At 38.8% G+C, this 13,270-nt stretch overlaps 1 protein-coding gene across 1 annotated transcript in view; it reads right to left on the reverse strand.

The window, feature by feature from the left end:
• Positions 1 to 279: 279 nt before the first annotated feature.
• Positions 280 to 13,270, reverse strand: part of STK39 (serine/threonine kinase 39) — a 277,886-nt gene continuing 264,895 nt past the window's right edge. The window contains exons 17-18 of the mRNA XM_020288403.2: positions 11,451 to 11,515; positions 280 to 1,814 (exon numbers count right to left, since the gene is read on the reverse strand). Of these exons, the coding sequence (XP_020143992.2) occupies positions 1,740 to 1,814; positions 11,451 to 11,515 (140 nt within the window). The 3' untranslated portion in view covers positions 280 to 1,739. The remainder of the gene's footprint in view (positions 1,815 to 11,450; positions 11,516 to 13,270) is intronic.

The following is a 13,270-nucleotide window of genomic DNA, read 5'->3' on the forward strand; positions in this document are numbered from 1 at the left end:
GAAGTGATTAAAAGGGATTATTCTCTTGTCCCCTACAGCCCTATGGTTTTAATTCAAAGACAGTCTGTCTACATGGAGTGTGAATGTTTGCCTTTTTCTCCTTAAGCTAATTGAAGTTGCTTGTCAAACCCAATTCTCTGAGATTGGATGGAAGCTTTACTCTTCCTCTAGGGCACTTTTCACTGGTTAATTCTTACCAGGCATTTTATGAAAGTGCTAAATGTCATTGCAGCAATGCAGATAATAGCTAACGGAGGAAAGAAACAATGTGACACAATCTCATTGTGCAATACACTTTTATTTTCCTTTTACCTTTGCAGTCATCTTTGAGTAATCGTGTAAACAATAGAATGGAATGAAATTACATTAAATTGTATGCAAATGGCTCTAGAACACCTTAACAATTATGACAAGGCAATTATAAATAACTTTTTTTTCCTTAGTAATATATATTTGCTTTTTAAAGTAATTAAAGAGCTGCCGTATCTAGGATTAGCTAGGAAAGAGCAATGGTACCATCCCGGGAGCCCACCTCCCTGAAAGTTTAGACTCCAATTTTGAAAAATCCTAAGGTTTACTAGTTCCATAATACATAGTCAAGCAGAGGGCTACTTGGGTTGAAAGTTTTTATTCTCGAAACTTAATAGCGTTTTACCTTTTTAGTCATTGCACAAAACCCTTTCTATTATTTTCACTCCACCTGGGTATTCTGCAGAATTTCAAGTAAAATTCAGATTCTGGTATTTTCAAGTTTATCACCTTTAGAATAACAAATCCTATCACCAAATCAGAGACGGGTATATAGTTAGCAATCTAACAGAATGGCAACGTTTTACATAGCATTCTAAATGTTCCAATGAGGCAAAACTTAGCATATGCCACTTTGTGTAGAAGAAATTTTAGATCTGAGACTATTCCAGAGTAAAGCAGCCTCAGGCACATTCTTAATATGAAAGTTTGCAAGGCACCTCCCTCTCCCAAGAGACAATCAGATTGTGAATTGGTTTTTAGGCAGACAAACCAAAAGGATAAGCATCCAAGTTCCTAATTCAGTCATTTCAAAAAGGAGAAGTTACAAATACTCCAAAGATCGACCCAAAACTTTTTTGTTTAAATAACAAGAGATTAACTGCAAGAAGCATATAATCAAAAAATTTTCTTATAGCTAACGTGTGTAATGCATAAATATATGAAAAATAAAATTCACAGTCAGTTTTAAAACTAGAATTCAAGTTTGGCTAATAAATCTTAATTATATAAGTATATTAATTTCTAAGTACAACATAAAAGAGGCAGTATTGTCAGATGTACAATTAAAGTATTATAACAGAAATAATGAGAGAAGAAATAGGATTCTGATAGAAAATTCCTTTTGTTGCCAATAAATAGGACCACCTGAGTGTATTTCAGATTCTTTTCACCTAAGGATATCCAAATTGATTGCTAAGAATATTAAATAGCCTTTTTTTTTTTTTTTTTGGAAAAATTAGCAACAGTCGTGCAGCTGTGGCATTTGCTTGTTCTCGTATTGTGGATTGCTAGAGAATAAAGCAGAACTCAGAGTGTTGTAAGTTTTAAAAAAATTATTTTTTTATCCCATTTTTGTCGAAGCTGGCCTCTTCACAATCTTCTGATTTTGCTGGGAACTGGGAGTGAGGGGGTGGGAGGAAGTGGGCAGGGAGCGTTCAGGGGCGTGGGGTGGGGCACAGCAGATCAGGGTGACGGCAGGGGGACCTACATCAGCTGACACTCAACTGAGCAAACCCAATCAGCTTCACTTCGTCAGGAATCTCCGACCCATCACAGCCAGAAGCCTGCAAAGGGAAAAAGAAACTTCAACGCTGGTTTGTCACTGCTGCTGGATCTTTAAAGACTTGTTCATGTGACGGCAGATCCAAGCAAAGGCATAGGCTCTCTGGGACCATGTGTCCCATTTCTTCCAGAAGACATCCCAAGAATCACTCTCTTGAATGAATCTGGCCACCATGCCATCAAGGACAGAGCAGAGCTGGGAAGGGATTTCTTACCCATTAAAACACCACCATGCCCAGGGGGGCAGCTCTGGAACCACCAATGAGACAGACATATGACTGCCAAGAAACCATGTGCAAATTTTCCAATAACTAAAGTTATTTTAAACATACTTTCCAATTAGATCCTCTTAATAGTAATTCTAAAAAGATTATTATGAAAATACGCAGACGAGATCTAACAAGTCACCCAGGGGTAAACTTGGTTTCTTACTAAAATCGCCTCTGTTGTAAAACAGAAATAAAAAGGTCACCAAGTACAGGGACGGCTCACTATAGACAACTGCCAAACACCAGTGAGTAGGTTTTACAAGGAACGGTATAACAGATTCTTTCCCATAACAGAATTTTGTTTGTAATATTTTAGAACATATTAATTGCCTAAAATTGGCCAAAATTATGGTGTGTCAATCACTTTGATTTTTCTTCAAAATCAGAAAGAATGGCAAATAAGCCATTGCTCTTCAAACCTCTCACGGGTCCTAATTAATAAGTTATTTTCTTTGTCACCTCCACCACCCCCCCCCCCGCCCCCCGCCTTTTCCCTCTCTTTTACATACACACGTCAGCATTCAAAGCTGGGCCCTTCCTCTATAGTACATAAATCAGAATTGGACATATAAGTACCACAAGTGAGGAGAAAAAAATTGATGAATGACTGGGAATGGGCAATTATCAAAGGACCATGCAAACCTTTTCTGGGTCTAATTCCTGCTAAATTGTCACAACAACTCGTTTTCCATGGAAAAAGGTCCCTTCCAATTGCCATAATCCGCCTAGCGCTGCTTGTCTATGTTTAGAATGTTCAAAAAACAGTACATAAAACCAGCCTTTGTCAACTCTAGCATTTTCCATTAAATAAGCAGCTAACTAGAACACGTACTTGGAATATTTTAAAATAACTGTCTTTAACATTCAGTATAAGTAGTTATGTTTATGTAAGAAAGTCAGTAGCCTGAAGGGTAGCAATACAGAATTTACTCTGTCTATCCAATGATATCTCTCGTTTCACTTGACAGATAAGATATTCAGTGAAGCACAATTTTCATTGTTTGTGTTGACAGGGCCAGTGAGATCAGAACTGCTGCTTTCCTTATCACTTTTAACAAAGTAGTACAGTCATAGAAAGCATGTCAGCTGCGATATTTTCTAGTGGTGTCTCACCGACAGTCATAGTCACCACCACCCCCAGCAATTTTCTCATTGCAATATCACTGTTTCTTTACCCAAAACTTCCCTTCTCTGCAGCACAGCTCTTGCTACAACTCACTGAATGGCGGCAGAGATAATATGTGTAATTAACAGGTGACCAACGAACCTCCAAGGACAAATGAGTGCTACTGGTGATGACAAAAAGGTCAGATAGCAAGTGTGAAGTATATCCATGTAAACATAGAAGCTCCATCTCAGAAATTCAGCAATGAGACTTATCAGGTGGTTAAAATAATAAGTTAGATGACTAGAATTTTAAAAATAGCCAATGGTGGGTTAAACTGACTATAAACAAAACAAAACTATTAAAGCCTTTCTTGTGAAGAGTAATGGAAATGAGAACTTACAAAGAGAGGCAAAGCAGTGGTTACTGTGGGCACAACAGAGAGGGGGTCTGCAGAGATCCTCTGTCCACCCTGAATCCCCAGCACCTCCTGCAGCATCGGTCCCCTGGTGTGTGTGCCCCAAGGCTTGCGGCCTGCCCTCCCCACGACCTCGGCTCTCTTCACCCCTGCTCACTCCCTGTCTTTCTTACTTAGCCTGCGAAGCACAAATTGGGGCAATATGAAAGGGACTCTGAAATTCAGAGTAAGGGAAGAGACCCTTCCAAGTGGCAGTGTTCAAACTTCTGGGTCTCAGAATCTCTTTATAAAATGTCTGGGGACTCCCAAAAGCTTATGTTTATGTGGGCTATACTTATTGTACTGTCTTAGAAATTAAACCTGAAAAATTTTTTAAACATATTATTTTAATGATGTTAAAAGATTAAATTATAATAAGTATATTTAAACACATAAAACAAATTGATGTAGGTTGTGTTTTTATACTATCTTAGAAATTAAAATTTTAGAAGTATTCATTTACTACTTCACTAAAGGTAACAATAAACTCATTACATGCTAACATAAATCTTCATGAAAAATAAACCACAGTACCCCAACCCCTCCCCTCCAAAATTTGACATTTTTGCAAACCTCTTTAATGTCTTGATTAATAAAAGGCAGCTGGATTCTCATACCAACTTTGGTATTGAATCTCTTGCTTTATGTTGCTTTCCTTGAAGTACATAAAGAAAATCCAGCCTTACACAAATATGTAAAAATAATTAAAAGTGGGCGTATTTTAGTAACTTTTCCAAATATAGTTGGAGATATCATCTCCTAATACCCTAAACCCTACCAAGTGATAGTTTCTGAAAGGTTAGCTGCAGTGTGGAATCCCAAACCACAGCATTGAACTTTTCATACAGTTATGTTAAAATCTACTGGTCTACCTGGCACTTTGAATGGATCTTTTACCAGTGTATGATTTTAAGCATCACTGAGTTATGCATATCTTCCAAATGTTGACATGTTTCATTATACAATATGAAAGTTTCATTATACAATGTCAACAAATCATATTCATCAGTTTCATCCGAAAAGTCTTTAAGTTCTGGGGGACTGTGAAGCTTACAGTGGCAGACACCGGCTTTCTAAAATCCTATTTTTGCTTGAAAGCTCAAATTTATTGACAACAAGTATTGCCAGTTTTTTCTTTTGTCAGTCCTATTTTGTTCACTTTGGGAAAAAAGGCCGAATAACCACAGGCTCTCAGTTACTCTTCCAAGTAAAAAATAGTGTTTCATGAAAAAATGAAAAATGGCCAGTTAAGCACACAACCAAACAAGAGCTTGTCCTGGAGAATGCCACTGTACTTGAGTATACTAAAGATGGATTCCCGGATCATCACACAGAACATTAAAAAGATGTGTCCTCGAGTTAAGATTTAAAACAATAATGTTCCCTGCCTCATTAGGTGAAACTTGATTTGCTTTTTCATGAGTGAGTGCACTGACTATAAAGGACAATACAGTAACCACTGGCGCAGTCTGATGTTGCTGCCCTGGTGTGCGCTGACATCATGAGCGTTACCCAGCAGGGCTTTCACGCCAGTATCGACACAGTGGAAAAGTGCTGGGAAAACTGGATACCACATGTAGAAGACTGAAACAGGATCCACACCTTTCACCTCTCACAAAAAACAACTCTCATTGGGTAACACACTTAAACCTAAGGTGTGAAACTATTAGAATTCTGGAGGAAAACATTGGAAATACTCTTCTAGACATTGGCCTAGGCAAAGAATTAATGAAGAAGACCCCAAAGGCAATCACAACAACAACAAAAATAAATAAATGGGACCTGATCAAATTAAAAAGCTTCTGCACAGCCAAAGAAACTATCACGAGAGCAAACAGACAACCTACAGAATGGGAAAAAATTTTTGCAAGCTACACATCTGATAAAGGGCTGATAACTAGAATCTATTTAGAACTCAGGAAAATCAGCAAGAAAAAAATCAACCCTATCAAAAAGTGGGCAAAGGACATGAACAGAAACTTCTCAAAAGAAGACAGAATAATGGCCAACAAGCATATGAAAAAATGTTCATCTCTAATCATCAGGGAAATGCAAATCAAAACCATAATGAGATATCACTTATCTCCAGTGAGAATGGCCTTTATCAAAAAGTCCCAAAACAATAAATGTTGGCGTGGATAAGGGGAGAGAGGAACACTCCTACGCTGCTGATGGGACTGCAAACTAGTGCAACCTCTGTGGAAAACAATAAGAGATATCTTAAAGAGATACAAGTAGATCTACCATTTCATCCAGCAATCCCACTACTGGGCATCTACCCAAAAGAACAAGGGACACTCTATAAAAAAGACATCTGCACTAGAATGTTTATAGCAGCACAATTCACAATTGCAAAGATATGAAAACAACCCAAGTGTCCATCAATACACAAGTGGATTAATAAAATGTGGTATATGTATACCATGGAGTAATATTTGGCTATAAGAAAGAATGGTAATCTAGCACCTCTTATATCTTCCTGGATAGAGATGGAACCCATTCTACTAAGTAAAGTATCCCAAGAATGGAAAAATAAGCACCACATGTACTCACTAGCAAATTGGTTTCACTGATTAACACCTAAGTGGACATATAGGAATAACATTTATCAGGGGTCGGGCAGATGGGAGGGGGGAGGAGAGGATAGGCATATACATAATGAGTGTGATGGGCACCATCTCGGGGATGGATAGGCTTGAAGCTCTGACTCCAGGGGGTAGGGGAGGGGGAAGGCAACATATGTAACCTAAACATTTGTACCCCCATAAAATGCTGAAATAAAAAAAAAAATAGAATAGGCATGGAATACAAAAAAAACACTATAAGCAAAGTATAATATACTAAGGTGATGGGAATTAACTAAAAGTACAAATAAAATAGTATACAAAAGGGGGAAAAAAGGCAAATTTAACATTTTCATTATTAACAGAATTACTGTGAAAAGAGTTTTGGCATTCTCTAAAAGGGTCTCAGGGAAAATTAGAACTCTGAGACCCATCCACACTTTGTGAACCTTGGCCTCAAAGTGAAGGGAGTTCAGAACATGCCACCCCCAAATTTGCTGCTCTGGCATGTTGACTGTTTTGAGTTAAAGACACTTAAAAAAAAAAAAAAAAACCAAAACATTGTCAGATGCAGGAAGGGCTCTCTGACCTTCCTAAAAGCAGGAGATAAAACTCCTGGAAGATGTGGAAAAGTGGAAGGTGTTCTCCCTGCACCTGAAAGAAGATTCTTACTATAAAGGTGGACAATCAAAGCTAAGAGACATGTGTACAAACAAACCTTGTTAAACTAAGCCTGTGCTCCCAGTCATTTCTCCACAATTAACTACCCCAGTCCAAGCCCCTTGCCTTGTCACGTTTTCACAATTTACTGCTCTTTGTCCAATTTAATATATGTGTTCCACTCTAATGGCTTCTTTGGGTCTTCACTTCTTCATGAGGACTTTCATGTCATGTAAAGCATATTTACATAAAGGTGTTTACTTTTATCCTATTACTCTGTCTTAGGTCAGTTTGATTCTTAGGCCTAGTCAAAAAACCCTAAGAGGGTAGAGGTAAAATCTTCCCTTTGCTACAAAAGGAAAATATAGATAGTAAATAACACTGCACACATTCTCACTCAAGTGTGTCCCCAGATTCCTGAAAAGCCCCAGCTCCTCAGCCCTCCTGCCAGACCGGCGGGTGTGGCCTGTGCCCCGTGGAGGAGCTGAAGATGTGGTTGCCCAGTGTTGATCACAAGGATTCCCTCCACGCAAACGTGGACGTACTTTGGAATCAGCAGGACGGTGTGAAAACACACCAAAGCCTGTGTTCACACTCCAGAGGTTGTCACTGGATCTCTCTGGGTGTGGCCTGAGCCACAGGGATTTTTTTCAGCTCCCCAGGTACTTCCAACCACTGCTCTGCCCCAGTCCTTCCCAAAGTGGGAAGCTCCATGTTTCCTTTAAAGCACTGGTTCTCAAACATCAGCCTGCAGAGCTTAAAACACAGTTTCCTCTGCCCCACAGCCGAGAGGTTCTGATTCCTTAGGCCCAAGATGGGGCCCTAGGATTTACATTTCCAGGTGAAGCTGACACTGTTGGTCTGGGAGCCACACTGGAAGAGCCGCTATTTTAGGCTGGGAGCAGGAGGCAGGGCTGCCGCACAAACCCACTGGGGCTGGTAGTTTCCTTAAAATCTTTACCTCACTTTCCTCCCCCTTCATTAGGGGGAGAAAGTTAAAACTCTTAAGGAATTTTTATCCCATTGAAGTCTTGATTTTACCTGCCCTTCGGTTAATGTTGCCTTAGTCATGCAGCCTCCAACCATGCCTAAGTTGAGCGCCTCTAAAAATAAGTTCCTTTAGTCATTAATTGTCAAGATGCTTATGAAATTTCTATCTGCAATGCATATAATGTTATTAAATCTCAGTAACTAAAATCCATAATGTTCATGTAAATGTGTACCAATTAGATGTTAATTACATGTACTTACAATTTGTATTCTATCTTCAAGGGCAAATTAAATATATCTTATTTCATGTTTCTACTAATGCAATTTCAAAAATTCCACATTGAAAGCAGCAAGATTTACCTCCATTATGAAACTGCAAGGTAGCAATTTAAAAGATGACTTAAAAAATATTTATAAAGACTTGTCTCAAGGCTTACAAACAACTCTAATAAAATAGTTCTAATATGTCAAAGCGTGTAATACTTGAGGTACAATGTCCTCTATGCCTGAACCACTTTGATAAAAGCGAAGAAAAGAATCTGATTTCCCAGCCCCTGGCCATGCCCACAATGGAAATCATACTTAATAACTTATCTGTCAAATAAAGCTAACAATCTCATTAGGCAGGGAAAAAAGTATTAATAAATGCATTTTTTAATATAGCCACTATCCTTGCCCCGTGGGTTGTTTTTCTTATATAGGCAGGTATGCTCAATAAGGACAGATACCTTTTCAAACTTGAACCCAGTATTTCCAATAGTGATGAGAGGGGAGAGAGGAAAGAGATTGGAGCTCGAGCCATCTACAAATGGAATGGTTCTCAGCCTTGGCTGAACACTGAAATCACCCAAAGCCCAGGCTGCACCAATACCAATTAAATCAGGATAATCTGGTGTAGGATCCAGGCATTAGCAATTTTTTAAAACACCCCCACGGTCCCCTGAGTGAAACCACTGTGCAGCGAGGTAAAGAACCACGGTATCTTGATCCTGCGGTTCTTTAGGCAATTTTCAGGCCCCTGACATTGCCTTTAGAAAGCAATGAAAGCACTGAGATTAAAATAATGATAAACAGCAGAGAGATAAAAGGACCAGGAGCAGCAGCGGCTTATGAGGAAAAATGCTGCTGGAATACTTTCATCTTTTATTCCTCAATAAAATAACCAAATTGATGAATGAAGGAAAATGCATTTGAATCTCTGCGGTTTCATCAGGATGTTAGTGTCCTACAGAAGATTAGGCCAAAAATCTGTTCAAATTAGCTCTGTCAAGTGGATCTCAAATGGGCTGGCAACAAAGAAACCCTCACAAGGTTTAATGAGGGCTGGGCGGAGAGTTAAGTGACAGAAGGAAGGTTTGTTAATATTTAACATATTTAACTATCTTTGGGAGAAAACCACTGTTAATGTCAATTTACTGAGAACACCACACTACTATATTCTCAAGCGCTAGTGGGAAAGAAAACACACACAGACTTGCTTCCGGGACACTCCTGTGACAGACAGGCCACCACTGCTCAACCTGCTTAAATACACCACATCCAGTCTTGGCCAACGTAAATGGATCCAGTCATCCAAAAGGATGAATCTGCAAAGACAGAAAACTGCACAACGGGAAGGTGCAGGGGCCTGCCTCTATGAACGAGTAGCTGAGAGTATGGGCTTTGAGGCTAGACCAGAGTTGTATTCACAGCTTCCACTGTGTGATGCCGGGCAAGTTAACCTCAGAGTGCCCCTCGGTCCCCAGATGTGACATGGACCTGCTGCCACAGGTAAAGGCAAGGCAGGAGAGCTAGAGGGAGGCTGGGCCAGGGAGGGCTGCATGAGCCATGTCCAGGGGTGGGGTTTAGAAGACGACAGTGAGGTACCACCAAAGCCCACGGGGCACTTTGGAATTGTAGCCACAGAGGGGGTAGGCTGAGCCAGGAGCTGGCAAACTGTCCCCTGGAAGATCGGTTTCTGAAGCTGAGAGGACCCTGCTAGAGAGCTGAAAGCAGACACGCAGGGAGCGGGACAGAATCAAGAGGGAATCTAGGGAACACGTAAGTGAACTGGAGTTAGGAGATGAGGGAGAGTTTTATATTACTCTTCCTGTTTACCTGGCGATATTAATAGTATAGTAGCTGTTTTTATAAAATCTTCAATAGCAGGAAAGGGGTCAGGGTTACTATTCCTCTTCTATAACAAAGTGAATTTAGAGACAAGAATAATCCAGCATGAAAGTTTTATACTCTTATCTCTGTATATTCAATATTAGGAAAATGTCTTGGAAATGGTATAAAAAATGAATAAAAGGACATTTATATTGGCTTGCAATGCTGACACAGGATGCCACTTTCTCATCAATATACTCTCGCAGAAATGAAACGGGTTTACAGAACTGGGGGTGAGTTAGAAACAAAACAGTGGTGGCAATGCAGTCCCAACCCAGAAGAGGAATTTCCCAATTTGTTAATCTAGTACTCTGTGTCTGAATAAAATATTCTTTGCTTATCAAACACAAAGAATTTCTTCAAATCCATTGTTTCTGTGAAAACCTTTATGCTCTTCTTTTGTCACAGAGCCTAGCTACCCGAAATTAGATGAGAAGCAAGACCCAGAAAGCTAATTAAACACCAGGCTCACATTTACTGTAACTAGTCATTTAGCACTTTTGGCCACACACATTTTCCATTTAGTTTTCATGAGAAATAAAGACAGATCATCAATACAGACTGTACATAGCAAAGTGTTGGCCATCAAGATCTTAAATTGCTTGTGGCATTCTGACTGGCCCTTGATAAGATTAATTTATAATTTTATGAAGAGCCACTTAGTAGACCTTAATGTACTGTTTGCTATAAAACTTTCAGGAAAATAGTCCCTTTTGACTATCTGGTCTTCTCTCCATTTCTAGCCATGGCCATCACCTCTGGGTTTTACCATGACCCCAGAACGTCTGGTATTCTATATCTCTGTTCCAGAACTTAAGTTCAAAATCTACTAGTGCAAAAAACAAAAAAAAACCTTAGATTATCTCCTCTCTGCAAAAATCTGTTACTGTGATTGGAAATGTGGAGGTAAAACATCATGTCTTTGTTCACCAGCCTTGGGCGAGCTGTTCTGCAATTACTTCCAATTACTTAAACCATTTCTACAACAATCAGCCTCTATTTTAAAAAAAGTTAGAACCCCTTGGCTTTTGCGGAAAGCTTTATTAAGAATGTTGTTTTGAAGTCCTGACTTAAGCAGTATAAAAGGTATCCCTGTAACAGAAGCATTCACACCCCTTAGTATCTTGAAATTTTTTTTTTTAAAGAATGTTGCTTTGAATTCAGTTTAATTGCATCTGTACCGTCAAGTTGCCATGCAAAATGTAAGAGTCTCAAATGGCCACTCTTAGTCAAAGATGTGATGGTAAAAGAACGTGCAATGCTGATGGAAGAGGAAATTTCCAGTCATGATCAGAAAATGTTCCCAAATGTTGCAGAGGCAAATGAGTGCAAAAATTGATCCCCAAAGAAAACAATAACAGAGCAGATTATGAAACTATATTATTATTCTCACTGGCACAGCCTGACAAAATAGTACCATCTTTCCATAACTTTCCACTTACCAACTTAAATGTCAATGTTTTTAAAGCTTTGGGATCATCTACAATCTTCTGTAAATTAGCAGCCACTGTAAAATACAAACATAAAGATAAAGCATCAGATTTATTTCCAATAACACTGGATTTCACATCAATGATTCAGAAAATTTGACTAATGATGCAATAAACTGCAAAATCATTTCCTTCACAGACATTGCAAAGTCCATATAAATGACCAAATTACTCTCATATAGGTATTTTCTACAACAATTGATATCATTTCAACAACTTTGTATCTATGCACATCTGAACTAATCAGTATATGTCAACCCCACATTTCATATAGTAAAACTGGAAATTACTTTTTAATGGAAAGTGGAAATCATACAGTCCCCAACGTTTCCATCAAATCACTTGGTTTTTTTTTTTTCTGAACACTCATTACTAGGAAATTTATTAGCCAGGAGAGGGCAGTACAAAACAAAGAGGAGAGGTACTACAAAAAACTCTGGAAATAAAAGGTCAGCACATTTGAACTCCTGTCCTATAAATTCACTCAATTCCCTGAACCCATTTTTTTTTTATCAAAGCAACAAAATACAGTGGATAGCCTCTATGACTCAGGTGCATGTTTTAATGCTTTCAGAGCACAATGATCTGTTAAGCCCGTGAAGTGCCACCTTGAATAATACCCAAGTTGGCTGAACATGGTCAAGTACTAGAGGCTATCGGTTTGAGCTCAGATTGAAGATATGCTTTCAGACAGATCTCAGGACTCACCAGAGATCTGTCTCCATGGTGTCAAGATATATTCAATACCCTAGTAGAGAAGGCAGCTTTTCCTGCTCAGCTTATGAACAGAATTATCAAAAGGCAATGATGATGGAAATTTAAAACTTTTTTTCTGTTTTCAAACCTTAAAGTATAAGAGGTACTAAAAGTCAAGTAAGGGCTATTGGTTAGCAAAGGAGAAGTTACTACTGAAGAAATTAGGAGAGAATGTCCTGTTGGACATTTTTATTTTTGATGATCAAAAAATTATCTGCTGCTTCAGTAATCAGATACTGAAAAGTTACCTGGATTTTTTAAGATAAACTATGTCAAGAGAAAATAGTAAACATATAAATATTTGGGGGAAAGTGTATCAAGTAGAAAGTTTGTAAGCAGAGAGTAGGAAGAAATCTGCACAGATTTTATTTTTCTCTAAGGTTTGCTGAAAGCAACCCAGATATTATACATGGATTTTCTGTAGAATAGTTTATTTCATTTAATCCCTCAGCTGCAGAGGAGAAAAAGTGAAAATTATAAACTCAATATGGCCTATTTCTCTTTATAAACCATAATTACAAGCATCGTTTTATCTCCATTTGTTGCCCTTTTAATACTTCCATTCCGAGCGATCTGCAGTTTCATTTTTACCAATGCACCCTCCCCTCTCAGCTTTTTCTCCCTTTTTTCTGCCCACATAAGCAACCACACACGTATGAGGTACTTCCCAGGCCACCAACCCCAGAAGAGTTTTCATCGCCAAGCTCCTTTTGGCCTTTCAATGGTTTCCTGAACATATTCAAGACACTACAATCAGCTAGCAATTCATGAAAGAAACACTGGCTCATGGAGTGCAAAGCTCTGCTGTAAAAACCCTGCCCACCAAAGCCAGCACCTACCAGGTCAGGGCATTCTGACTATATGCAAATTGCAGCAGCTGAACACAGTACCCCATTTTCTTAAAACATAAAAGTGTTCTAATAGTGCCTCTGATTTGGGCTGATTTCATGAGTGGCCATAAATTCTTCATATGAATTTCAGTCCTTTCATTGCAGTTTCTTGGTTAATGTGGATGA

This window comes from Microcebus murinus, chromosome 8 (genome assembly GCF_040939455.1).
Source record: "Microcebus murinus isolate Inina chromosome 8, M.murinus_Inina_mat1.0, whole genome shotgun sequence".
In the NCBI taxonomy this organism is placed as follows: Eukaryota; Metazoa; Chordata; class Mammalia; order Primates; family Cheirogaleidae; genus Microcebus; species Microcebus murinus.